Below are 24,725 nucleotides of genomic sequence, written 5' to 3' on the forward strand. Positions count from 1 at the left end.
CACCACTGCACATGACAGTCAGTCTTCTTTACCCTAATCACATGGGTACTGGTTGGGGGGGCACTCGGCAGGTAGCTGTGTTCACAGGGGCGTGCAACATGTGGGTTACAGAGGAGGATGCCTTGTTGGTGTGTCTCCGTGTTTGAGTACATGGCGGAGCTACACACAGCAGATGGTTGGTTGGTTTTGGATGTGATGGAGTCAGGACGTCTCAGTATCTCTATCTCCTTGTCAATGTTCCATATCGCTGTTAGATTATCTTTCTCTATCATCTGTCTTTCATCTCTCTCTCTCTCACACACACACACACACATTTGTACAAGCATGGACACATCTCCGCCCTACGAATCAAAACAAGGCCCTCTTTGTCACCGGCTGCTGTGATCAGTGGCCTGTGGACACTTGGCTCAGGGGGCTTTTGGCTCAATGAAGCTTTGCCTCGATTTGCCCCTCTGTTTTTGCAGGCCAATTTTCCCATGTCTCAGGAGCTGGAGTCTATCCAGGGTGCAAGTTTTAAATATGTCCTCCCTGATGACAGATGACAATCCAAGACTAAACCATAGCATCATTATAGTTTACTTTGAGTGGAAAAACAATTCCTCTTCACTCACTCTGGCATTTGCTCTTTTGGATTTGCTTGGTTTAAGGACCTATTCTGAGATCATTCCCCAAGGGTCTGCCATGTTTAAGCAGACTTGACCAATTTGGAGCTCCTGTCACTCTTGTGATAGGCCTTGGGAACTATTTGGGTGCTTATGACGATATTAGCAGGAAATAATTAGGGCCTGGACGAAAGAGTCAGGAAGCTGAGAGGAGTTGGGAGCCTGTGCGAGAGTCAGATCCCAGTGCTGTGGCAGGTTTATTTGCAAATCCCAGTGCTGGCTACCTTCCCCACCCCCAGGTCAGTGGTATGCTAGCACTGGCACTGGAGTGGAAGGGGAGGGAGAGGGACTGGGGGAGAGAGTAAGACAGAGTGTGAGAGGGACACAGATAAGCACCGAGTGAGTATAGAGGGTCAGAGATGCACACGCACACGCACACGCACACACACACACACACACACATACAGAGAGAGAGAGAGAGAGAGACTGAGTGAGAGTGTGTGAGTGTGTGTGACTGACTTTGACTCTGGACAATCCCGTTGTGATGGAGGGTCTTGCAAAGTGAGGCGGACGTTGAGCTGCTCGGTTGAATACCAAAGTCTGTGTGGTGCTGCTCCGGGAGACTCAGGGGGTGGGGGGGGGCGGGGTGGGGTGTTACCGGGGGCCTCTCACCGAGGGGGGCTCCTGCCTGGGGCCGCCGCTACAAAGCCGAGAGGTGCAGGAGGGGCAACGAGCCCCGCAGTGACAGCAGGGGTGCACCAATTTCTCTCCATGCCCTCTCCCACCGCCGGCTCAATTGGAATAAGCCGCTGTCTCAGTGCTGACCGCTTGCTTGTGAAGCCCTCCCGTACTGGTCGGACATTTCGTTGTGCGTGACGGGGAGGATGCATGCTGGAGTCCTGTGGTTGTGCTACCTGCTGGTGCTGTGCCCACCTCAGGTGGACGGCCAGTGGTGGAAGCTGTTTGTGCGGAAAGTAGAAACCACGGTACCCCCAGTGGCCGCCACCGAGGCCCCCACCACTGCTGGGAGGGAGCCTGCTGTGGCCACAACCATGCGGGGGGACATACTGACCACCGTACCAACCCCCCCTGAGGAAACAAACAGCAGCAAGCCCAGAGCTAGGAAGAGAGCACTAAAACTGTGGAAGAGTGGTGAGTTTGTTATGAGAGCAGAGATAGAGAAAAGAGAGCACTAGGTGCTATCTATCTGCTAGTTTTGTATTTCAATTCAAAACAGGCTTGTTATGGTTTGGCTCATTTAGATTATATGCTTATTGTTTTTACTGGAAGGAAGAAACTAGCTGAAATGCCTCTGTTGGAAAGAGTTTGCTGTGTGTTCTTGTGTAGGGAGTGAGTGAGTGAGTAAAGTAAGCCTTGCCCATTAACACTTTGGCATTAGATATGGTTATGGTCACGTAAGCTCCTTTGGAAGAATTCTATAAACCAAGTGGCTGCAGCATGGAGCCAAGTCCCACAGTAGGATCATGTCTGAGATTAAGTGCCCAGTTATGCAAAGAGCACAATGTCCCACCGGACAGAATTGGGCTCTAATTGAGGCAGGTCATCATTCAGTGCCACGCCAGGCTGTGTCATGACACCCCTGATTCCCGAAAGCAAATGCTGAAATCCATATCACATGATATTATAATAATAGGATTAGAATGGCAATCGTCCTGGAGCTTGGGCGAAATTAGGGTCACTGTGTGAGTCGTGCAGGGTGGCTCTTTGTTGTGTTTTGGAGAAAAGGATGATGCTGAACATGCTTCTCTGCATACCTCCATACTTAACACATTTAATGTTGGGATGATCAACACTACACATTCGGAGTAGTGTTTTACATCTTAAGACTGTTTGTTCTTTGTTATTGTCTTGTCCCTGGTGTTACAGATGTGTTCAGTCATACAACAGATCACTTTTATAGAAGAAATGTGTTGTTCAGCTGGATTGTATTTTTTTTATTAGTTCACGGTAGAGCGTGGATAACAAATTGAAATATTTAGAGCATGTCTGTTTTGCTTTTTGACCAAAAAATGTGCTACCTCAACAAAAGAAATTTAACTAGTAGTTTTTCCTTTCTTCCTATTCTTGGCTTTGAACACTTTTCATATATCCACTGAGTTACCTGGGCTGTCTGTCTGTCTGTGTCTGTTTGTCTGCACTTCGAATAATTGGCCACACACCACCTTGGGCCAGCCTTGCCTTGACTTGTTAGGTTAATGAGCCTGAGGGCTTGAGAGCTGTTGCGGGCTGTGAGTAAAGCTGTAAGTGAGCCTGGGGTGCTGCACTGCTCCAGGGCAAAGCGAGTCGAGTGCCGTCAACATGCCCTCCCTTGTGGACACAACAGCCTCCTCACCTGTCACCCGCCAGAGCCACAGTGGGCATCGCTCAGCCGCATACCCAGGCTGGGAGTCAGGGGATGGACAGAACTCCCATTCACAACGCTGCAGTTGACCTCTTGTGTGACTCTCAATAACAGAGAGGTTTTACTAAACTATATCAAGCACAAATGGTTGCTTGTGCAACCATTCAATGCAGTTAAGATGTGAAATGTTGTGATTTGCACTGGGGTGCAGTCAGTTTGAGCGTCCAGAGGGGAAAACAGGAACTCTGTGCACTGTTGATCTGCCCTGTTGAACTGTGTGAACCCCCATGTTAATGAGACTCTAGGCCTAAGATCACCTGTATATCATGATGCCTGCATTTGAGCATTATACGGTAACTGAATTCCTTAACCAGCTTGATCAAAACATAACAACAGGGGAGGGAAGCTCTGTCTGTTCTCGGCCTTTTTGTTGTAAAGAAAAGCAGGAGTATTTTATGTGTTGATCCTGCGGAATGTGCGGGTGATGCTATGGGGTGATGTTGGTCTCCACAGGAGATGAGCAGCATGCGCAGAAGAATGTGACTTTTATTGTACTGGGTGACATTCAGGGCCTCTGTGGGCAGCGGCGTGTCAGGGAATTGTGTAGGAGTGTGTCTGAGACCACGGAGGAATGCAGAGGCTCCACAGCCTGACAGGACGAGTCTCCTGTCTCCTGACACGGACTATATGAGCTGGCTATGAGTTGGCCTGGACAGCGGGAAGTGTTGGCTGGCCTGGATAATGAGGCCTCAGGAGGGGCTGTGATCACATGTAGTGAAGTTGTATGATGGTTAGCCTGTCAGAGGAAAGAGGTATATGATCAGGTTGAGAAGCCTCATGTTCATAGATATTCACAAATACATTTTTGATGAATTTGTTTTACAAAAGGAGTTTCAAATAGCAGTGTTATAAACAGAGTCCCACTATACCATAGTGTATAATATAATATCATGTCCACTTTATCATTTTCCTCTCTTCTCTTGTTCCTCCTCTGCAGACTGTGTCTTCTTTATTGGAGTAAATAGCCTCACAGGCTTGACAGGACTTCTGCAGTGGTCCTCTCAGTAGCACCTTATACTAATAAGCACCTTAGAGACTCAGATGCTAGACTAGAGTGCTGGCGAGAGCAGAGAATTCCAAGCAGCCCACCTGACATGACTCTGCCCTCTCCTCTCCTCTCCTCTCCTCTCCTCTCCTCTCCCTCAGAGCGAGGCTCCAAGTCTCACCTGGACCTGACTGAACTGATTGGTGTGCCTCTCCCTCCATCTGTCTCCTTCATCTCTGGCTACGAGGGCCACCCCGCCTACAACTTTGGGCCCGACGCGAACATTGGCCGTCTGACCAAAACCTTTGTGCCGGACTCTTTCTTCCGGGACTTTGCCATCATTGTCACCATCAATGCCACCAATGCCCGGGGCGGCGTGCTGTTTGCCATCACCGATGCCCAGCAGCGCGTGGTGCAGCTGGGCTTGGGCCTCACCCCAGTGGAGGACAAGACCCAGAGTATCGTGCTCTACTACAGCGACCTGGGGGCCTCCCACACACAGCAGGTGGCATCCTTCAAAGTACCCGACATGTTCTACAAGTGGACGCGCTTCACGCTGACCGTGCAGGACCAAGAGGTGCGCCTCTACATGGACTGCGAGGAGTTCCACGTGGCCACCTTCCACCGGGGCCCAGAGCCGCTCCGCTTTGAGCCCAGCTCCGGCATCTTTGTGGGCAACGCTGGCAGCACAGGCCTGGAGAAGTTTATGGTAAGTGATTCAAACTTACCGTAATATGTATGTGTGTGTAGGTGTGTGTGTGTGTCTTTGTTTCAGGTAAATTCTTTTGGAGACTGTGTTGAGTACTTCACTGGTACATGTGTTTCCCAGAGATCATGAAACACCCAATCAGTTTGTTTCAGCTTTCAGTGTGTGCTGCTATGAGTTCAGACATCAGGCTGTTTGGGTTATGACAGTCTGGGTCAGCATGAGCATAAGGTGGGTGTTGAAAGGCGGGAGATTGGCATATTGGATGAACAACATGTTTTATGATATTTAGAAGACATAAAGACTTGAGAGAGAGAGAAAGAGAGGCAGACAAAAGACAGAAAGACAGAAAACTTAAAACGTGTGTGTGTGTGTGTGTGTGTGTGTGTTTGTGTGCGTGTGTGTGTGTTTGTGTGCGTTTGTGTGTGTTTGTGTGCGTTTGTGTGCGTGTGCGTGTGTGTGTGTGTGTGTGTGTGTGTGTTTGTGTGTTTGTGTACGTGTGTATGAGAGAGTGAGAGAGAGAGAGAGGGACAGAGAGAGTGAGAGACAGGGAGGAGAAAGGAGCCATGGTCTATTTCGCTCAACACTCACGTATCTCTCTCTAATGTGTCTGAAGATTCTCCTCTTATCTGACACAGCGCTTCTTTCTCCTGAGACCAGAGACAACAGCCAGACCTGTTTATAGACTGTAATCTCATTTCCACACGCATCTCTCATCCTCTCGTCTCTTCGTCGCACTGGGAAGTGACTGGTGCGAATTCCCCTGCCATTTAGCACGTTATTGCGGAGAGAGGAGGTCATTGTCCTGTTTTTTTGTGGCGGCATGAATATCCACTTCCAGGGCTTCTTCCAGGGGAAAGTGCGTGTGTGTATGTGTGTGTGTGTGTGTGTGTGTGTGTGTGTGTGTGTGTGCATGCAGTGTGTGTGTATATGTGTGTGTGTGTGTGTGTGTGTGCACATGTGAATTGCACTTCTGAAAGGTCATCGTCTTGGTTACATCAGTGGCAGACCGCTGTTCTTTGTGTGAGACTCTGTGGACTCCCTGGTTGTGACTGTAGGAATGAGCCAGCCAATCCAAGTCCAGAGCGCTGGCCTTGTGAGAGAGGCACAGAGCAGGGCATCTCAGCGTCATGCACAGAGCTGAAGTGAACACACCACTCAAGTCAGAACATTCAGCAATTTCTGAAAATGTCCTTCTTTCCCACAACAACTTCTTTCAGAAGGTGTCAGCATTGTTGTGAGTTTCAACAGAATCAGAGTTGGAGTCCTACTGATTCCACAGAGGCCCAGAGTTGATCCTGTCCTGTTGTAACAACATGTTTTCACTAAAAAAAACCTTGCATTAATCAAATCTCTCTCGCTCTCCCTCTCTCTCTCTTTCTCCTCCTCCCTCTCTAATCTCTCTCTCTTTGTGTCATTCTTGCTGGCGAAAGTGGCGACAGCATGCAGGTCTCACTCCGACATTCCTTTAAAGACTTATCCCCTAATCTCCACTGGCCCACAGTTGTCCTCAGTGCTACTTTTGGAGTTTGGGTCGCTTGATGTTATTAGAAAATGATCCATTTAGCACACAAAAGAGAGGATTTGTAGTCTTTCATCATTAATTAAGAAAAATCAGACCAGATAGATAGATAGATAGATAGATAGATAGATAGATAGATACTTTATTGATCCCCAAGGGGACCAGAAGAACAGGGTTGGCAGTGTAGCAGCAGGTTATGTAGTCACCAGTAATCCATGAAGGTCTAATAATAATGGGAAGTAAGGAAGTTATCATCTCGTTCTGTCACATAATAAAGCAGTATGCCGCACTGGTTTGCAAGTACTATAAACTGAGAGACATGCGTCAATCAGTTGCCCGTCATGTCATGAATGTCTCCTGTCCATCCCCAGGGCTCCATCCAGCAGCTGGTGATTAAGCCGGACCCCCGAGCAGTAGAGGAGCAGTGTGAGGAGGACGACCCTTACGTATGTACACACACACACACACACACACACACATCTGCAGGGAAATGCATTGTGGTGGTCTGAGTAAATGAGGTGTGTGGGAAAAGTGCTCCTCTTAGTGGTGAACTGAGCAAACTGTTCAAGGGTCACCAAAGATGATTCCCTATGGGTCTACAGAGTGTGTTCTTTCTCTCCCTCTCTCTCTCTTTCTCTGTCTCACTTTCTCTTTGTGTGTGTGGTTTGTGTGTGTGTGTGTGTGTGTGTTTACAGGTGTCTGGTGATGGCAGTGGTTTTGATGGTCTTGACGACAGAGAGGGTGAAGAAGAAATGCTGAAGAGAGTGGAAGAGGAGCAGAAGCACACTTCCTCCATGGTGAGAGCATAGGCTACTATGTGGATGGTTTCAGCTGTCCCATCATGGGAATGTGATTGCGTAATGAATGAGTAATAAAACACTATACCTTTTTTTAAAACTTCAGTTGTTTGCATCTTTTGCTTCATTGTCACTAAGAATGGTCCAGGAGTTTTCTTCCTTGTGTGGTCTTGTTTGGATGCACGCAGCACACTGATCTGTAAACATCCAGATTTCAGGATCTGTATTCAGTGCAGACATCCAGTGTCTCAGAGCCTTGCTTTAGTCTGATGTTTTTGTCTTGAACTACCTCTGCTGATCATTTCTCAAAATTCTGTGACCCAAGATTCTCTTCTGGATGTAAAACCTGTAGAGGAGATGTAGATGTTTAATTTCCCCCCTTGATATCCCTACAGTATTTGTGTCCTTGTTATTTCCATCAAGTCTTACATCATCCTGAGGCATTATGTGTTTTCTTTCTGTTTTTGAGAGAACATTTCTGAGTAGCAGTCAACCTTGTTAATTCTCAGTGGTCTCTGTATGAAGTACTACTGTCTGAAATGCATTTGCAGTCATTTTGTGTGTTCCTTTCTCCATATGGTGACTGTGATAGCATGTATCAGCCCAGCAAAGACCACCAAAGAAAGACAGAAAGACAGCAAGAGATTTATTTCACAAATGTATTGATAATTCACTTTTTTCCAGTTGTAGTTCGTCTTTGTGCTTTTTTCAGCATTATAGGTTTTATTTATCTAACAAGTGTTTTTGTTTTTAAGTGTATGTTCTTATGATTATGTTCATTGTATGTGTTTTTTAGCTGTCACTCTGTATTTTATGTTTTATGTTATGTAGGATGCTTTTCTGTATGAACACAGCGTGGGTGGAAGCCTAAGGCAAAATGTCCTGCATTGTGGGACAACAGAGTGGATGTTGAATTTTGAATCTTAAATCTATTCTGTGTCCCGTAGACACAAGCGCCTGTGCTGGCCCCTCCAACAGTGGCCCCAGCAGTGGAGGACGATGAGCTGTCTGGCCACCTCGTCCCCACAGAGGAGACCTACCCCACACGGGAGGTGCTCCTGAGAGGTGATGTCTGTAAGCACTAGTATCTGTAGCATCATTGTTGCATCCCTAGTGACAGTGTCAGTAGTCAGTATCACTAATAGTCATTAACAGAGCTGCCTGGACATTAAATGATTAAAAAATGATTACAGTCCATATCAACTTAACAACTTTGATTTCACTATTATTTAATCATAAAAAGCCTTGCATGAAGTAAGCATGAACCTCATTGGTTTAATGTGTTAACTTTCTCTGGTTACAGGGCATGATGCTGAAGAACTTGGAGAACGGTCAGGTGATGTAAGTCAAACTAAGATATTATTGTCATACAGTACACCATAACCCATGTCATATTTAAACATTAGCTCTGGGATACTTCCTACAATCCTTATCCAAGTGTAATTCCTAAACTATATTTCTTCTGACTCTACTTTCATTGTACATATGTTTTGCGCCAGGGCCCAATTGGCCAAGGACCCAAAGGGGAGCGTGGGGACCCAGGTCCTCCTGGCCGTCCTGGTGCTCCTGGGCCTCCTGGCTCTACCAGCGCCCCAAGAGCAGGAGCATCACCGCAGCAGCCTGGACCAAGAGGACCCCAAGGCCCAGCTGGAGTCCCGGGACCATCAGGAAAGCCTGGGAGGGATGGATTGCCTGTAGGTGTCTCAGAACAGTGAGCAGAACAATGATTTGGAAAATATAATCTGTCTTATAAATAAACCACTTATATTTGTTACCCATCTCTGTCCTTCAGGGTCGCAAAGGACAAGATGGATTGCCGGTGAGTAGCTGCATATGCCTAGACCCATATGAGATTATGTGCTTGGTTTGGCTTTGCCTTTTCTGTGTTTTAGACCAATCAATCTTTGATCATTACAACATCACAACAGCATCACAGGCAGGCACTCACAGAGAATGCTGTTTACTGCTACACCACGACCAGCCTCATTTAGGAGTCAGTGATGTCAGTGATGCAGGGCCTCTCTCTCTCTCTCTTGCAGGGCCTGAGGGGACCAGCCGGGTTTCCAGGATTACCTGGGGAAGTCGGAGCCAAGGGGGACAAGGTGAGACTCTCGCTGGGAATGAAGTTAAAATGGGGCTCTGGTGTAACTTCACTTCACATCAGGAACTCAGAGGAACAGCTGTTTGCCAGTTTTACTCTCTGGCACTGATGAGGGTTAGAGAAAATGGCAGTTACATTTGTTGTGAGGTGGTAATGGTTTGGGCGTGTGGCTCTCTCACTCTTGTAGGGTGATCGTGGTGTGGGTTTGTATGGACCACCCGGGCCACCCGGGCCACCAGGACCCCCCGGTCAACCAGTGCTAACCAGGACATCTCAATATCCGGTCAGTAACCATCTTGTTATCTATGTCAATCCGAAACTAGATGTATCATATAGCAGAACGTGATATGATCGCAGCATGGTGTTGCCTCCTGCTAAGAGAAGAAAATAAAGCATGCGCGCATGCAAGTCTTTTCCATAACCCTCTACTGCAACTCCTCTTAAACCACAACTCACACTATCCAAGGCTCTCCCACACAAACATCTTAGAGTCGCATATCCTCTCTCCTTGGTGACTTGATTGCTCATCAATGAAATACAACATCAAACACAGTGTGCGTGTGTGTGTGTGTGTGTGTGTGTGTGTGTGTGTGTGTGTGTGTGTGTGTGTGTGTGTACCTGTGTGTGTGTACCTGACTTCACTTAAGGCAAGTCTACAACAAAAGACAAAGTATACGTCACAAGATAATGGCAATATCAGCACCACGTTTTTGCTTTGTCATCTTTCACTAGGTAGAGCTACACTATAAGTTGTATTGGGCTGGGTTGATACACCCCTTTGAGACCAACATTCAAAAACTCTGTAATGTTGGGCACAATGGTTGTTGAGTTATTCTGCGATACTGGCTTTTGGTCAACCCAGTTTTGGGAGGGTGGCCCCCAGGGACCAAATGCTAGTGGGGCAACCAAGGGCCGGTTCCCTGATAATGCTCACTCTTAGAGCGTTAAGAAGACTCAAAAGATACATCTTACCAAAGTTGTTTATGTTCCTAAGTGTATTCCCCGAAGTGTCCCTTAGGAAGCTTCTTAAAGGAGAATTCCGGTGTGATATTGTCCTAAAGTGTGTGGAAACATGATACCGAGTGTGAACGTATGTCTCATAGCTCATCTCTGCTTGTCCCCTGCACTTGAAATCTGGCACTAGTTAGCCGATGCTACCAACAGTTTTTCGATGAGGGTGCCTCGGGCATCGGCCTAGCCATGCAAATAAATCACTGTTTTACACCATTTACGAGGCTCAAAGTAGCTCCATACGTCATTGGTAGACTTCCGAGGGCCTTGACATTTAAAATGAGACATTGAGAACTTTGAAAAAGCACTGGTAGTTTATTTACAAGATTATTTATACAGTATACATGAAGACAGTACCTTCATGAAGTTTACCGTTCGCCGCCATCTTGAATTTAGTCATGATAAGTCGAGCAACAAGTACGAATGAACAGGTATGATAAGGGATCAGATTCCAAAAATAATTCTGTGGAAATGCATGGATTCCGGTTGTTTCCAGTAGAAGCAACTGGAATCCATGCATTTCCACTGAATTATTTTTGGAATCTGCCCCCTTATCATACCTGTTTGAACGCTTTAATGACATAGTTAATGTCATAGTACACAAATCTGCTAGCGAGATATAGCTGAACTAGCTGGTATTTGGTTAATTCTAACGTTCATTTAATAGATCTAGGCTATGCGCATTTCTATGCCTTGAACTAGCGCATAATATTATGACTTAGGCCTACACTTTGTTTCTTGAAATAGCTTCTGATGTCCTCCACCTTTCTTTTCTTGCCCGACGTCCTTGAATAAACAGCCAAGCAAAGAGAGCTAGGCCTAAGATCTTTGCAGCCAAGTGTGCCAAAAACTTCTAATCGACAGCATAGCCTACAGGGAGCTAATCCAATCAAAAAACAGACGTATTTTTGGTGGTGGTACTGAAGTGGGAAATTATTTAACCTTTTGTGTACCGCATATCGCCCGGTCGCCCGGTCATGCCGTTTTGCACTCTACAACATACGGAAAATCAGGACGTACTTGACTCAAGATGCTACCCAACTTCTGGTTCAGGCAATAGTCATCTCACGACTCGACTACTGCAATGCCCTCCTGACAGGTCTCCCAGCCTGCGCAGTGAAACCACTTCAGATGATCCAGAACGCGGCGGCGCGCCTGGTCTACAACCAACCCAAAAGGGCACATGTTACCCCGCTGCTCATCCAGCTACACTGGCTACCTATGGCGGCCCGCATCAAATTCAAGTCTCTAACGCTTGCCTACAAAGTAGTCTCCGGTTCTGCTCCCACCTACTTGAATGCCCTCATACAGACTTACACTACCTCCAGACCGCTGCGCTCCTCTGACGAACGACGTCTAGCTCTACCACCGGTACGCTCAAGCCAATCCAAACTTTTCTCATCTGTTGTTCCTCGTTGGTGGAACACACTGCCAGTTCCTACAAGGGCAGGGACATCCTTTTCCACTTTCAAAAAACTCCTGAAGACCCAGCTCTTTAGAGAACATCTACTCTCATAGCAACACTTACAACAAGTCTTATTGATCCTAGCACTCACCAGCCGTTTTAAACTGACAAGTAACTGTTAAAAACAGCACTCACCGACGCACTTATTCTTACTGTACTCTAATGTTTTTTTAAACTGTCCTAAAATTGTGAGAATTGTTCTAAAACGTACTGTTTACCATGTTGTTAGTCGCTTTGGTTAAAAAGCGTCAGCCAAATGTAATGTAATGTAATGTAATGTAATGCATATGGCGCTTTTTTCCCCGTTTCAACCTGAATATTGATGGGGACATTTCTTTGATATTGGTGTGGACACGTCCTTCAGACCCCACGCAAATCTACGCCCATGGCTATAACCTATAAACGTCCCATTCATGTCCATATTGGCCGAGTCGTGAGCACTCTAATGCACCCGATAAGACAAGCTCAAAACTTGATTACGCAGATACTGTGTGCAGAATTTGGAGAGAAGTCCAATGTGTTGTTTCAGCGTGAAGAATGCGTTTTGTGTTTTACAGGATGCCATTGATGCATATGGCTCTGGGTTTGGAGACTTTGACAGTGATACAGAAATCATCCGAGTGAGTTTCAAAATGAGATAAGAGGTTGTTAATGTTCATATGCTGTATGTGTCCTGCAGGGGGAGTCCAATTAGCTCACCTATCTAGCTCCTAGAGCTCTCCTTTTTTATAACAAGCAATTTTATGAAAAACAGCTGAATATTTTAAATATCTTTATAATAATGAATATTTAGAGGCACGGTTGATTCAACTGTTATTCTGACATATTACTGTGTTTGTAAAAATGTTATGGAAAAAACAACAACAATAAAACAGTTGTGTCAATTGTGTCAGTTGTGTCAGTTGTATGCTTTCTGTAGAATACAGAGTTTTGAAACATGCTTACCTATGAACTGCACAAACTTCTCTTTCCTCCTTACTCAGGGTCCACCTGGGCCTCCTGGCCCACCAGGCCCTCCAGGTCCCCCAGGCACCCGTGGCCCATTCACCCCATCTGAAAGCCTTCTGCCTGGGCCACCTGGCCTTCCTGGAAAGGAAGGGCCCATGGGTAAGCCGGTAAGTAATTCTGCCTCATGGACAGATCAGGGTGCTTGGCTGAAGGTCACCCTGGCAGAGTGCCCTGAAGTAGCCTACTGCAGGGAATTATTTTCTATCTTTGCTACTGCTAAAGTTTGAAAGTAGCGGAGTTCTGCCTCACTATAACTTCAAAAATTGCAGATTAGACTACAGCATCCTTACACCATTTAAATATGTTTTATTGTAAAATAGGTATATTTCTACCAATTTTTAAAGACCAAGATCCATAACCACTAGTTATTCACTGTATGACCATAACCAATGAATGTAATTTTAACTGCAAGGGTTGCAAGATTTCCTGAAAATGTAGCTAGCCTGAATATATAGCTAATACCATAGAGGTTTTAATGACTGTGTCCTCCTCTCCTCTTCCCCTACCTGCCCGGTGTGACCCTAGAGCCTGGTGTTTGAGGAGGAGTGGTTTAGTGGCTCTGGGTCAGATTCTGGGTTCGGCTCAGGGTTCTCGTCTGGCTTTGGTTCCGGATTTGGTTCCGGGTTTGGTTCTGGGTTTGATTCAGGAGAGGTATCACCCTGGCTCTCTAAGGTCATTGAGCCAGCCTAAAAAAAAAAGACAGCATTTATCTCCAACATTGTTAACATGCTCTGACTGCTCTCAACCCAGCTGCGCGTGCTTCTGGCTGTATGTGCGGGGATTAGTGGGTTGTTTATTTGACATTTTGTGTGCAGTGCAGTTCATTAACTCTTTATTGAGATGTAAGGGTGGTTTGTTCATTTTAGCTTTTGTCTTGCAAAGACATTCATGAGAGGTTTTGTGGACTTATATGGACATCTCAAATGAGCTTATTTCATGTATGTAGTTTAATATAAAATAAAATGTTATTGAGTTAGTTATTGGGGGGCCCATGTATTATTTAGTGTGCTATGTATACATTACATTTAACACATATATTTAAAATACCAAGCATCAAACTAAAACTTTGCTTTTTTGCTGAACATGAACTGTTGGAGAAAATCTGTCTTTTTCAACATCTGAGGTCTTTGCTTTCACTAACACCATTCACAAGGCCTGTCTTTGTTACTAAATAGCAAGTATGTACCAGAGCCTTTTTAGTCTACTGTATACACAGCCTTTTTAGTCTTTGACAGATTTGTTTTCGGGTATTACAGGGCACTGCTGGTTATGACGGCTTCCCTGGCCCACGTGGTCCTAAAGGGCTAAAGGTAAAATGAACTCTTTCTGCAGTGGAACCTTTTCTTTCTTGACTTGACGAATATTAACACATTTTAAAGCCATATTGTGTGTGTGTGTGTGTGTGTGTGTGTGTGTGTGTGTGTGTGTGTGTGTGTGTTTGTATGTGTGTGTTCATTCTATGAACTAACATTTGTGGTATATTCTATCTGGAAGAGGAATGTTGACAACAACTGAATGCTATTCAAAGATTAGAAGTACAGTATATTGTGTTTTATTTTCTAGGGAGATCAAGGATTGCCAGGACTTCCTGGATCAAAGGTAAAGATCACACCTATTTTTTCAGGTTTTGCAGGTTGATACTTTCTAGAATAGTTTCTACGCTACCTTAATTACAGGTTTTCATCATTGCTTCCATGATTTCTTTAAAACATATTAGATTATAACTAATACATATTTCATATCGTTTGTGAGTCCATAAATTACAACATGCAGCTCTACACTGGTGTAGCTCAGGAATCAGTACTTGGACCCAGGGTAGGAATTTCACAGTGGTCACAACGGAAAGAAATAGGAGGGGTCCAAGTTGAAACTCCTGTTTTGCTATTTCCATATAAGATCATCTGTTTCCATTGCTCTGATAATCTCCTGGGGAGGATATTCAGCTGTACTATTCAGCTGTTTGCCTGGATGGCTCCACAATATCTGCTTGAATTTAAGTTTCTCCCTTGACGACATACATCTTGCCAATATGTATCTTAAGACAACAGTATTGAAATGGCTGAGACGGAGCATGAAGTGAAATGCTGTTGACATTGATTAATCACACAGGTTCCAGGAAAAACGTGGAAAAATGTTTGAGTCAGTCACGCCGTCAAGTGATGCAAAATCCAAACTTGACCAAAGAACAAGTTATACATTTGCCAGAAAACACGGCATAGTGAACCTGGCCAGAACTTTAAAGGTGCCATGTGTAATGTCCGCCAAAAAATCGATTCATACTCCACATTCCATAAAAGATGGGGCAGTATACCTCCAGTAAGTGAGTTGGTCTACCTTAGAGTAACAACCGAGACACGTGTATTGCAGTTTGGCTGGCGGTTATGTTGCCCGCATACCGTCTCCCATGGCCGAAACTGGTATTATGACACCTGTCGGGCTGTGGCTAGTAATTTAGCATGCTAATTTAGGTTGGTATATCTGCAGCACTATACCTTGTCATTTTTTTAATGACATCATTGCCCTTATTTCTTCTTATTGTTTTGATGCTTGTAGCTCATTTTTTGGATATTTTTACCTCAATTCTTACACATGGCACCTTTAAAAAATGAAAATAGAAAATGTTTGATGTTATGTAGTCTGGCTTTCACCAGCCTAACGATTATGAGGAGGTCCTTGGAAAATGTTCTCCCATACAAGGGGTCCTTGGAAACAAAATATTTGAGAACCTCTGGTTTATTGGACATTTTGTGAGCTGTGCAGTTCATTGAATCTCTTGTGTATATTGGGATTCTATGATTAGGATGTAAGAGTGGTTTGTTCTCTTTAGCTTTTGTCTCACAAAGACATTCATTTGAGTGCCTCCATTATAAGCCCTACTAGACTAAAGAATGCAGATGCCCAAAGAGTACATGCCCAAGGTCTTTTATCTAAGTAATGATCCATTTTCACTAGCGCGACGGTCCTAATTAATCACACAGGTAGGGCCCACTCCAGGTTACTCACTGTCACTGATCACACAGATAACACACCACAAATAAGCTAACCTTTAGAGATTCATAGAACACAGTCTGGCCAAACCATCATGACCTAGCTGGTTGTGTTTTTCCTTCCAGGGTGACCCTGGTGAATCTGGTGCAACTGGCTCACCAGGGCCAATTGGGCCGATGGGAGCTACCGGCCCACAGGGTCCCCCAGGTCCACCTGGTCCCCCCGGACCCTCAGGAAGTGGCTTTTCACTTGAGGTATGGTGTCTGTGTTTTGTGCCTTGTATTGACGACCATCAAGTTGTATCTGGTTTTCATCTGGTTGAGATTAATAATTGAAATGTGTTTGTAGGATCTGGAAGGTTCAGCAAATGGAGGCTTCCTTGGCAAAGGAGTTTTGAGGGGACCCCAGGTAAACAAATACTACTACCACACCTGAATGCAGTACAGAGTATAGAGTGTGATGTTCACAACTGTATCATCGAGGAGTGATAGGCTAGTTCAGGTCGATGACATCACTTAAGGTGAACTTCCCATTGGTTAATGTTGAGTAAATTCGACTGAAAGAGAACCATATTTGTACACATGGGCATACTTTTCTGATATTCTTGTGTTTCTCCCCAGGGTCATCCTGGTCTTGCAGGTCCTCCAGGGCCACAGGTATGACATCTGATATCCATGCATGATGCAATATAATACATTTCAACAGATAGCTACAGGAGCTTCTTAACGCCTACCCCCCCCCCCCCCCCCCCCCCCCACACCCCAACCTCCTCTCTTTGTGTCTGTTTCACAGGGTCTACCTGGGCCAGTTGGACCACCTGGTTTGTCTATAAAGGTTAGTTTTGTTTTGAAGAAATATGTTGGTATTTAGTGAGAGTATGCTGTATATGTGTGAAATGCCATAGTTAAGTCTATAATGCAGTGCAAATGGCAGGGTGAGGTCTAAATATCTGAATTCTGCCCTGTAGTATTAGTTAATATTAGCATGTATATATTTTCTGTTAGCAGAGTCAGTGTGTTTATGATTGAAGCCCAGTGTGATTTTCCTGATGTGTTGGTGTCTTGACCACCCTTGCCCCCTGTCTTGCGCCTGCATATACAGACCTATTGCCCAATGGCCTCTGTGAAGACTTTCTGAGTGCTTGTGCCAAGTATCGTAATACACATCTATAAACTTAATCAGAGCTGACTGTCAGATCAGATAACTACAATATTTGTGTTGCAGTTTTCTCCCAACATGATCTGTAAAATGTTCTGTTCACGTGTATGCAGGGAGATCGCGGAGCACCAGGTCCAGATGGCGAGTCTGGGGTAGCTGGCCTTCCCGGCATGCGGGTCAGTTTGACTTCCTTATGGTTTGGTACCAACAGGTGATATGCGAACATTGTGTGATTACAGAGTGAAACATTCTTACACAGTAAGAATCAGCTGTTGTGTTGTCGTTGACATTTACCAACGTGAATAAGCAATTGTCCTGTTTCTTGCTTTTCATCAGGGGGTTAAAGGAGATAAAGGAAGCCCAGGATCAAAGGTATACAGTTGAATGACCTCTTCTTCAGACAAAAAATCTCTGCAGTCCCATTGAGATTGTTTCTTACCTCCTGTAAATAAGGGCAGTGTCAGTCAGTGTGACAAGCTGCATGCACATACTGTACAGTATCTGAGCACTTAAATTAAATTGAACTGTTGGTTGCATACCATACATCCCATAATATGCATCACTGCTTTGCTCCTATGAATCAGTTTATTGTCTATGGTAATATCCTTGCCATGATCAGAGTGTTACGGCCATGGACGATAAGCTGTGATTGTCCATTAGTGAACTCACTGCAGAGAATGGTGTTTAATGCAGTGTGAATGTAATGTGTCTTGTCCAGGGGGAACCAGGCCAAGATGGACAGAGTTTCACGGGTCCTCCAGGGCTCCCTGGCCCTCCAGGGCCCACCATCAGCCTTCAGGACGTAAGTCAGCAGACGAGATCAGGGTAGCGTTTTGGAAATCATTGGATCATTGATCATAGATTGTATAGATCATTGGATCTTAAAAAATTGCATATGCTAATCCAATGTAAATACTATAAAATGTCTCACTTCAACATCTGGTTCATCCCCAGCTCCTGCTAAACGACACAGAGGGCATATTTAACATCTCAGAGATCCGCGGACCCCCAGGGCCCAGGGTAAGCAGTAGTCTTCTAAAGTGAAGCAAAGCCCAGGCTAGATCACTCCATGTGCTTTAGCTGCTTCTCCACTATGAGCGCTGAGCCCTGAGGCTGAACGGGTGTTCAGAACCAAAGAGCCAAATGTGCTCATATCTACTCAAATTATTCTGCTTCTAAGAGCTTCAAGGATGTTTCCATTCGTTAATGTTGTAAATGTTAATAGTATCATATCTAATAGGCTACAATATGTGTGGACTCCATTTGTTTTATTATTTGTATATTTAGTTTCTTAACGTGCATTGCCTCTTTCTCTTGGTTGTTGCAAACATTATTTTCTTGGTTTGACATGAGGCAGAATCACACCACACCACAATCACACTACATCTGTATACTGTATGTGGTCCACAGCGGTATTAATGTGCTTCTTATTGTTTACTGTTTGTGTGTATACTTGTTTGCAGGGTCCTGAGGGTTTGCCTGGCAAAGCCGGATTCCCTGTAAGATATATATATATATATATACACACAGTATCCCTCCCCTCTCATCCTTCCCTTCCCATCTCTCTCTCTCTATCTCTGTCTTTGCTTTGCATGTTATGTTGACCTAATATTCAGTGCACTGCTTATTGGAAGGGGCACCTTTGTATAAATGTATACTATCAAAGAATAGGAGCCTACTGTATATAAAACATCAGTAGACCATATCAGACTATTCGTATTAGTTTAATGAGAAGTAATATTTCATCAGATGTTGTTTATATGTAATCATTGTGTTATCTCACTTAATGTGCGTTTGGTTTTCTGTAAAATGATGTACAGTACATTTATTTTATTTTCACTTTTGCCTCACTGGAGGACCAATGGTATGTTTCCATATTAAAATTCAGTGCTATGTGATAAGGCTCCCTTATAGTTCTGACGGTCATCAACAGTAGGACTAGTCTGACTGTGGCTGCCTAGTGGAGTGACAGCAGAGAAAGAAAAGGGTTGGCTTTGCCCAGGTAAATCTCTCCAGACCATCTAATCGTGAGATGTTTCAAATGTTCCCATTTAGGGACCGAGGGGACCAAAGGGGGATGTTGGATTGGTTGGTGTCCAAGGACCCCCAGGTCTGAAGGTAGGAAGTTATACTCTCCTGTTTCCTTCCCCTATCTTCAGATGAATAATGTGTAAATGTGCATTCAGACTTCATATCACAAGGGACAAATCATTTGAGTCGTGTTTTTCCTGCTAGCGGCTGTGTCTCTGGTTATGCCAAAGTGTGCTTTAATTTGTCTCAGGGTGAGAAGGGGGAGCCCGGGGTCACCATCGCCGCAGATGGCTCTCTAATGACAGGCATGAGAGGCCCCAGAGGCCCAAAGGGAATCAAGGTACTTGAGCAGATGTTGAAATTGGTGGAGGGAAGCTGTAATGACTGAGAGTGAGTGTGTATGCGTGTGCGCTTGTGTGTGTAAGTGCTTACTGTTTGCTGCTCTCTGTGCAGGGTGAGCGTGGCCTGCCGGGAGAAGGTGGGATCATGGTGAGACACAGACAAGAGAACATTCTGCATCTGTCATGGCTATTGTATTACTGTTACACACATGTACACAAGTACACCTGGAAATAGAAACATACAAATCCATGTTCACATGCTCATGTACAAACACACACACATACACACACACACATGCACACACACACACACACACACACACACACACACACACACAAAAGTAAACAATGATCTTTTACAGGGACCTATTGGACCACCTGGGCCAAAGGGCGAGTTTGGGATTCCTGGTCGACCGGTCAGTCCTTTCTGTTTTCCTTTTTTTCAGAGCATATACCCCAATGTTGCATTGAAATGTATATTGACAGAAAAACTCTAATTAATAGGGTCGTCCTGGAATGGTTGGATTAAAAGGAGAAAAGGGGGATGCTGTTGCCCTCGTTGGTCTGCCAGTATGTTTTAACCTTTGGAACATCCAGCATTGTAAAAACAGTTTGTGAGTTATGTTGTGATCATTTATCGCATATTGTTTTTTGTTTGTTTGTTTAGGGCCCCCCTGGTCCCCCAGGAACTCCTGGACTGCCCGGGCGCGTCCTGGGCCTTAATGGGGTGAGTGAAACTATTTCTCTTAAGTGGCACTCAGAGTCTGCCACAGTGTTCATTGTGATTGCTGTAGACTGATTCTACGTATCTAAAACCATATCCTCTAAATTTTAAAGACAGTCTTTCCAGTCCCTCGTAGACCACACTGCAAAAGACCAGTAAGTTGTTGGCTCGCTCGGGTCCTCCCCTTGCCCCTGGGGGGCTGGACGGCTAGTGCTCGGTGGCGCATGTGGAGTCAGGGCCCCCTACTTTGCCTGTGCTAACCCCCCCCCCCCCCCCCTTCACCCTGTTACCCCCGCATCACAGTGGCCTCCTCTGTGGCCACTGTGTGGGTGGCGGAGTGTCTGTCCACTCTACACAACACAGTGTTAGCTAATCTGATTTCAGAGCCTCTGTTGAAGGATCTTTTATGCTTACTCTAAAAATGTGTCAATGTCTGAGTTTTTCTTTTTTTTCTCAGACCGGTCTTTCATCAATTTATTCAAACGTGCAGAACATTTCTGTAGCCCTGAGAATCACTCTTTCTCGGGTAGAACTCTGGAATCAGACTGGTATATCAGGCATGTGGTATTGGGATGTCCAGGACAGAAATGAAAGGCAGCTTTAATATCAACTCATATCCCATAACCCAGGACATGAACGAGCTCCCACTAGGCATGCTGCATGACAATTGTCTGTTGGTGTTTCTAGTAATGGGGTCCTTTAACACATGTACTGTATGTATGTCTGTATGTACATTTCTCCCTTTAACAGACTGTATATGGATGAAATGTCACTAACAAAAAAGACACTGGCAGTGTTTGAAGGACATTTGTATGCAGAGCAATGTAGCTGTTTGACATGATTTTAGGTCTACCAGTTCTATTATGGCCCCTCTTCCCTGTCTGTTTGATCATTATTATTTAAAATTGTTTGTTTTGTCCAGGTTGGCACCAGTATGGAGGCAGTATTAGGTATGCTCGTTTTATAGGTTTTACAGAACTTGTTTGTTGTAAACCTTTGAAAATGACTGTAAAACCTGCCACATATAAAGTGGCAACCTAACAGTACTGTTCTACATATTGCTCTCTGCCAGGGGCGGGGCCCAAGGGAGAGAAAGGGGAAATGGGCGTGGCAGGAACTCCAGGTACTCCCATACCAGGTATCAGAACCACACGGCATCCCATCCCCACTCAGCAGCAAACTGTTTCCCCTTTGTCGCCACACCCAAATGTGCTCGCCTCTTCAGAGCTGTCCTCTTAGTTAGCTCATGTGCCCCACACATTAAGTTTTCTACAGTCACCATGGAGACATAAAAATTATATTGCCCCTGCCCCAATACTCCGCAAGAAAATATCCCCTACATTTAGTGCCAGTGTATAATAAGTGTAATATGAGTGGGACATTACGGAAATGGATGTTTGAGGTTTCATATAACATATTCATATCTTCTTGTGTTTTAGATTACATGCTCATGAAAGGAATTGTGGTGAGTCCTTCCTCCCAGTTTTCATTTGTCTTGTTTTGTGCAGAAACACTGTATGCTCCGGTTCTTAGTGGTAAGCTGTAAGCAGCACTGATATGTTTGAGTCTGACCATACAGGGTGAGAAAGGTGACATCGGCAACACAGGTCAGAAAGGAGACAAAGGTGAGCCTGGTCCCCCAGGGCCCTCTGGACCACCGGGCAGATCTGGGCTTGTGGTAAGTCCATATTCTCAAGTGTGTCACTGAATGGCCCCTTACTGGTCAGTTAAGCTTCTCACACATAATGAATCACAGTCAGAGCTGAATTGCAAGTGTTTATTCCTAAGACTACTCCAACTCTTGTAGGGACCCAAAGGAGATACCATTGTTGGCCCCCCAGGTCACCCAGGTGCCCCTGGCCGGCCTGGTCAGCCTGGGTTTGGGAGGCAGGGTAGGCCAGGCCCCCCTGGTCCATCTGGACCTCCTGGATCTCCTTCAGTCTATGGCTCAGGTACGAATCTTTCAATAGAATAAAACCTTAGGAATATAACAACTGAGCATATTCTCTAATGTTTCTGAGTGAGAATATAGTTTTGTCTTCTGGTCTTCAATCTCTGCTCCATTCTTTCCCAGCTGTCAGCATCCCTGGTCCACCTGGACCTCCCGGACTTCCAGGGAGCCCTGGCTATGGAGCGGCTGTGAGTCTCACATTGCACGTTCGACATTGGAATACTTTCCCCATTGAAAGTACAGTATGAGCGTGAATTTGCCGGTGCACTTGTGACAGTGTTTCATGGCTGTTCTCAGGTGACGGTGTACAAAACTGGCCAGGCGCTGCTGAGGGAGACTCATCGAGCGGCCGAGGGTGCCATGGCTTACGTCTCAGACAAGGGCGAGCTTTACATCAGAGCCCAGGGTGGCTGGAGGAAGATACAGGTATGTCTCTATTCTCACATCCCAATAATCCTGATAAACAGTCGTTTCAGTAAAAACCATGCTGAGTATTCAAGCCATGTTTTCAGAGATGATTTGAAATAATGGAAAGAAGAAATAGATCTAAGAGACCTAGGCAAACTATTCCTGTCAGAGGGTGCCTTGAATTTAAAGGCTCACTTCTTAATTTCTTTGGATATGTTTGGAACAGAAAAAGAAAGTGTGTGAAAGTGTGAAAGTATGATCAGTGTGTCTCAAACTGTATGTTGACCTGTATGGAATTCAATATTGCTTCAAGTAGGATAATTGAAGGATAATGCATTTGTAGATAAACTGAAACCAGTGAAACTGTCGTCTAGCCTTAGGTGATAAAAGATTCAATGAATGATACATGTGACAGTGATGAGTTGTAAATGGACACCTCAACACAAATCTACAGTATTATAAATTACATTCAAAGGTTTAAGATTTGATTCTGATGTGTTTTGATAGACAACATCAGCATAGTCACGGATGGGAAATAACTGGGAAACCATTCTTAACCTGATCTGTTGGGTGAAACAGTTCATTGAACGATGCAATATTCTTAGGTTACAATTTATCTTTTTTACAACAGAATTAATGTGAGGCTTGAAAGACTGAGAGTCAAGCCAAAGGCCTATTTAAATTCCTCAACTTTATCAAGAGGCATACCATCTGAGAATTTCACTGAAAGAATATTACCTTGATTAGAGAGAGCAGATCTAGTGGCAAAGAGTAAGACTTACTTTTGTTCAATAGAAGTTGATTAGATGAGAACCACTTTTGAATGGCATTAAAATCTAGTTGTAGTGAAGACAGAATCTGACTAATATCATGTTTAGAAGTATAAATAACATTATAATCTGCACATAGATGAATTTGACAGTCTGAGCAGATCATTAAATAGAAAATAAGAGAGGCCCTAGGGATGAACCTTGATACCCTTTTCCATAACCATAGGCTGGGAGAGAGCACCATGAAAAGACGCTCTGACATCTATAATGGAGATCCAAAATAAACTAAAGAACAGAGGGCCAGATGTACGTACATTTGCGAACGTAGCGTTATCAGCGTCATGGACACACCGCAGATTGCGAACGCTGTCAGACCCAAGTTTCCGTCGTATTTATCAATCGTTCAATACTTAGTGTAAACTGCACCTTTCTCCGCCCATAAACGCAATTTACGAACGTCCACAACTGAATGGCAGCGCCTACATACAAGCGCAGTTGAATAAAGTTGACTGATGACAACATTAAAAATAATCAAATGTTTAGCAATCATGAAATAATACCATACATGATAAGATGTAAACAAGCAGGGAGATAATGAAGATCAGTAGTTCTACTCAAACTACTTGTGCACGTAGGCTAAGTAAGATTGGTCAAATCTAGCAAGTAGGAAAGTTTAAGTGAATGACGTGAAAGTGAAAGTAAGACATTCGAAAGGCCAACGAAAGTTGAGGTTGGTAGTTGGTAGTACAAATACTTTCACCACAAAAACTGGTGCTCTAAATAACGATTCTGTTGTCTTTGAAAGGTTCTCTTATTGACGCATTGAACTGCAATTTGGATTAACACCTGCTTTTACAAGGCGGAAGTATTTAGGCGCATAGACGTGCGCTTTCAGGAGCAGTCTTTGTACATACCGCGGAATACATAATTAGTTGCTAAAATATAGTATTTTCAAATACTTTAGCTACACTGCTAATGATAGAAATTGGTCTATAGCTGCTGAGATCAAATGGTGACTCTGTCACACCTCCACAGCAGTGGAACTACACATGTAACTACAGATATAAATAAATTGCATAATGGATATGCTAAGACATGTGAAGCAAGCTTGATAAACTTGATCTCCAGACCATCTGGACTAAAACCATTACCTGACTTCATTTCAGAAATTGTCTGCTGAACATCATGAATTGTTGTAAATGTAAAGGAACTGTTGTTTACAATATCATTTATAGAGTTGGGGTAAGGGAAATCAGAGGGTTGTGAACTACAAATAGAGGAAAAGTACTGGTTAAAAGCATTGGCCATTGTAGTATCATTGCATACAATGATATCATTATTAACTGTAAGTTTAGCCAGAGGGTTTTTATTAGATTTGTTAATTAAACCGTTAAGTCTCTTCCAAAATTGTTTAGGATTTTTTATGTCATTAAACAATGATTTTTTATAGTAATTGGATTTAGCATTCCTTGTTTTTTTATTGTACAGGCATTTATAGTGCTTATAAGTGCTTATATTTATTCCAGTCTGCTGTATTCTTTGTCAGGCGATACTTTTCCCAGGCCTTATCTCTTTGTTTAAATAGATGTATTAGATCTCCATCAATCCATGGTAAATGTCTGCCCTTCACCTTAACTGATGTCCATGGTGCATGTTTGTCTATAACTTTTAGAACCTCAGTGTCAACATAGGGAATTAATTGAAATCTGTCCCAGTTAATATCTATTAAGTCTTG

The 24,725-nt window shown here is 44.3% G+C and overlaps 1 protein-coding gene across 5 annotated transcripts in view; it reads left to right on the forward strand.

Annotated features, from left to right (window-relative positions):
* Window positions 1–1,315: 1,315 nt before the first annotated feature.
* The window catches only part of col15a1b (collagen, type XV, alpha 1b), a 28,959-nt gene continuing 5,549 nt past the window's right edge, over window positions 1,316–24,725 (forward strand). Inside the window, exons 1-38 of one of the 5 annotated variants that reach the window (XM_042108578.1) lie at window positions 1,316–1,754; window positions 4,171–4,718; window positions 6,609–6,683; window positions 6,933–7,034; window positions 7,982–8,099; window positions 8,338–8,375; window positions 8,534–8,728; window positions 8,827–8,853; window positions 9,074–9,136; window positions 9,323–9,418; window positions 12,169–12,231; window positions 12,595–12,726; window positions 13,145–13,291; window positions 13,876–13,929; window positions 14,183–14,218; window positions 15,733–15,861; window positions 15,956–16,015; window positions 16,228–16,263; window positions 16,400–16,441; window positions 16,879–16,941; window positions 17,102–17,137; window positions 17,484–17,567; window positions 17,720–17,785; window positions 18,229–18,264; window positions 18,821–18,883; window positions 19,047–19,136; window positions 19,250–19,285; window positions 19,500–19,553; window positions 19,642–19,707; window positions 19,805–19,864; window positions 19,975–20,016; window positions 20,784–20,811; window positions 20,934–20,999; window positions 21,301–21,326; window positions 21,441–21,539; window positions 21,669–21,813; window positions 21,936–22,000; window positions 22,110–22,238. In XM_042108578.1, coding sequence (XP_041964512.1) covers window positions 1,487–1,754; window positions 4,171–4,718; window positions 6,609–6,683; window positions 6,933–7,034; window positions 7,982–8,099; window positions 8,338–8,375; window positions 8,534–8,728; window positions 8,827–8,853; window positions 9,074–9,136; window positions 9,323–9,418; window positions 12,169–12,231; window positions 12,595–12,726; window positions 13,145–13,291; window positions 13,876–13,929; window positions 14,183–14,218; window positions 15,733–15,861; window positions 15,956–16,015; window positions 16,228–16,263; window positions 16,400–16,441; window positions 16,879–16,941; window positions 17,102–17,137; window positions 17,484–17,567; window positions 17,720–17,785; window positions 18,229–18,264; window positions 18,821–18,883; window positions 19,047–19,136; window positions 19,250–19,285; window positions 19,500–19,553; window positions 19,642–19,707; window positions 19,805–19,864; window positions 19,975–20,016; window positions 20,784–20,811; window positions 20,934–20,999; window positions 21,301–21,326; window positions 21,441–21,539; window positions 21,669–21,813; window positions 21,936–22,000; window positions 22,110–22,238 — 3,483 coding nt within the window. In that variant the 5' untranslated portion in view covers window positions 1,316–1,486. The remainder of the gene's footprint in view (window positions 1,755–4,170; window positions 4,719–6,608; window positions 6,684–6,932; window positions 7,035–7,981; window positions 8,100–8,337; window positions 8,376–8,533; window positions 8,729–8,826; window positions 8,854–9,073; window positions 9,137–9,322; window positions 9,419–12,168; window positions 12,232–12,594; window positions 12,727–13,144; window positions 13,292–13,875; window positions 13,930–14,182; window positions 14,219–15,732; window positions 15,862–15,955; window positions 16,016–16,227; window positions 16,264–16,399; window positions 16,442–16,878; window positions 16,942–17,101; window positions 17,138–17,483; window positions 17,568–17,719; window positions 17,786–18,228; window positions 18,265–18,820; window positions 18,884–19,046; window positions 19,137–19,249; window positions 19,286–19,499; window positions 19,554–19,641; window positions 19,708–19,804; window positions 19,865–19,974; window positions 20,017–20,783; window positions 20,812–20,933; window positions 21,000–21,300; window positions 21,327–21,440; window positions 21,540–21,668; window positions 21,814–21,935; window positions 22,001–22,109; window positions 22,239–24,725) is intronic. The other 4 variants (XM_042108579.1, XM_042108580.1, XM_042108581.1 and 1 more) reach the window with 4 other exon arrangements.

Source organism: Alosa sapidissima, chromosome 1 (assembly GCF_018492685.1).
Source record: "Alosa sapidissima isolate fAloSap1 chromosome 1, fAloSap1.pri, whole genome shotgun sequence".
In the NCBI taxonomy this organism is placed as follows: domain Eukaryota; kingdom Metazoa; phylum Chordata; class Actinopteri; order Clupeiformes; family Clupeidae; genus Alosa; species Alosa sapidissima.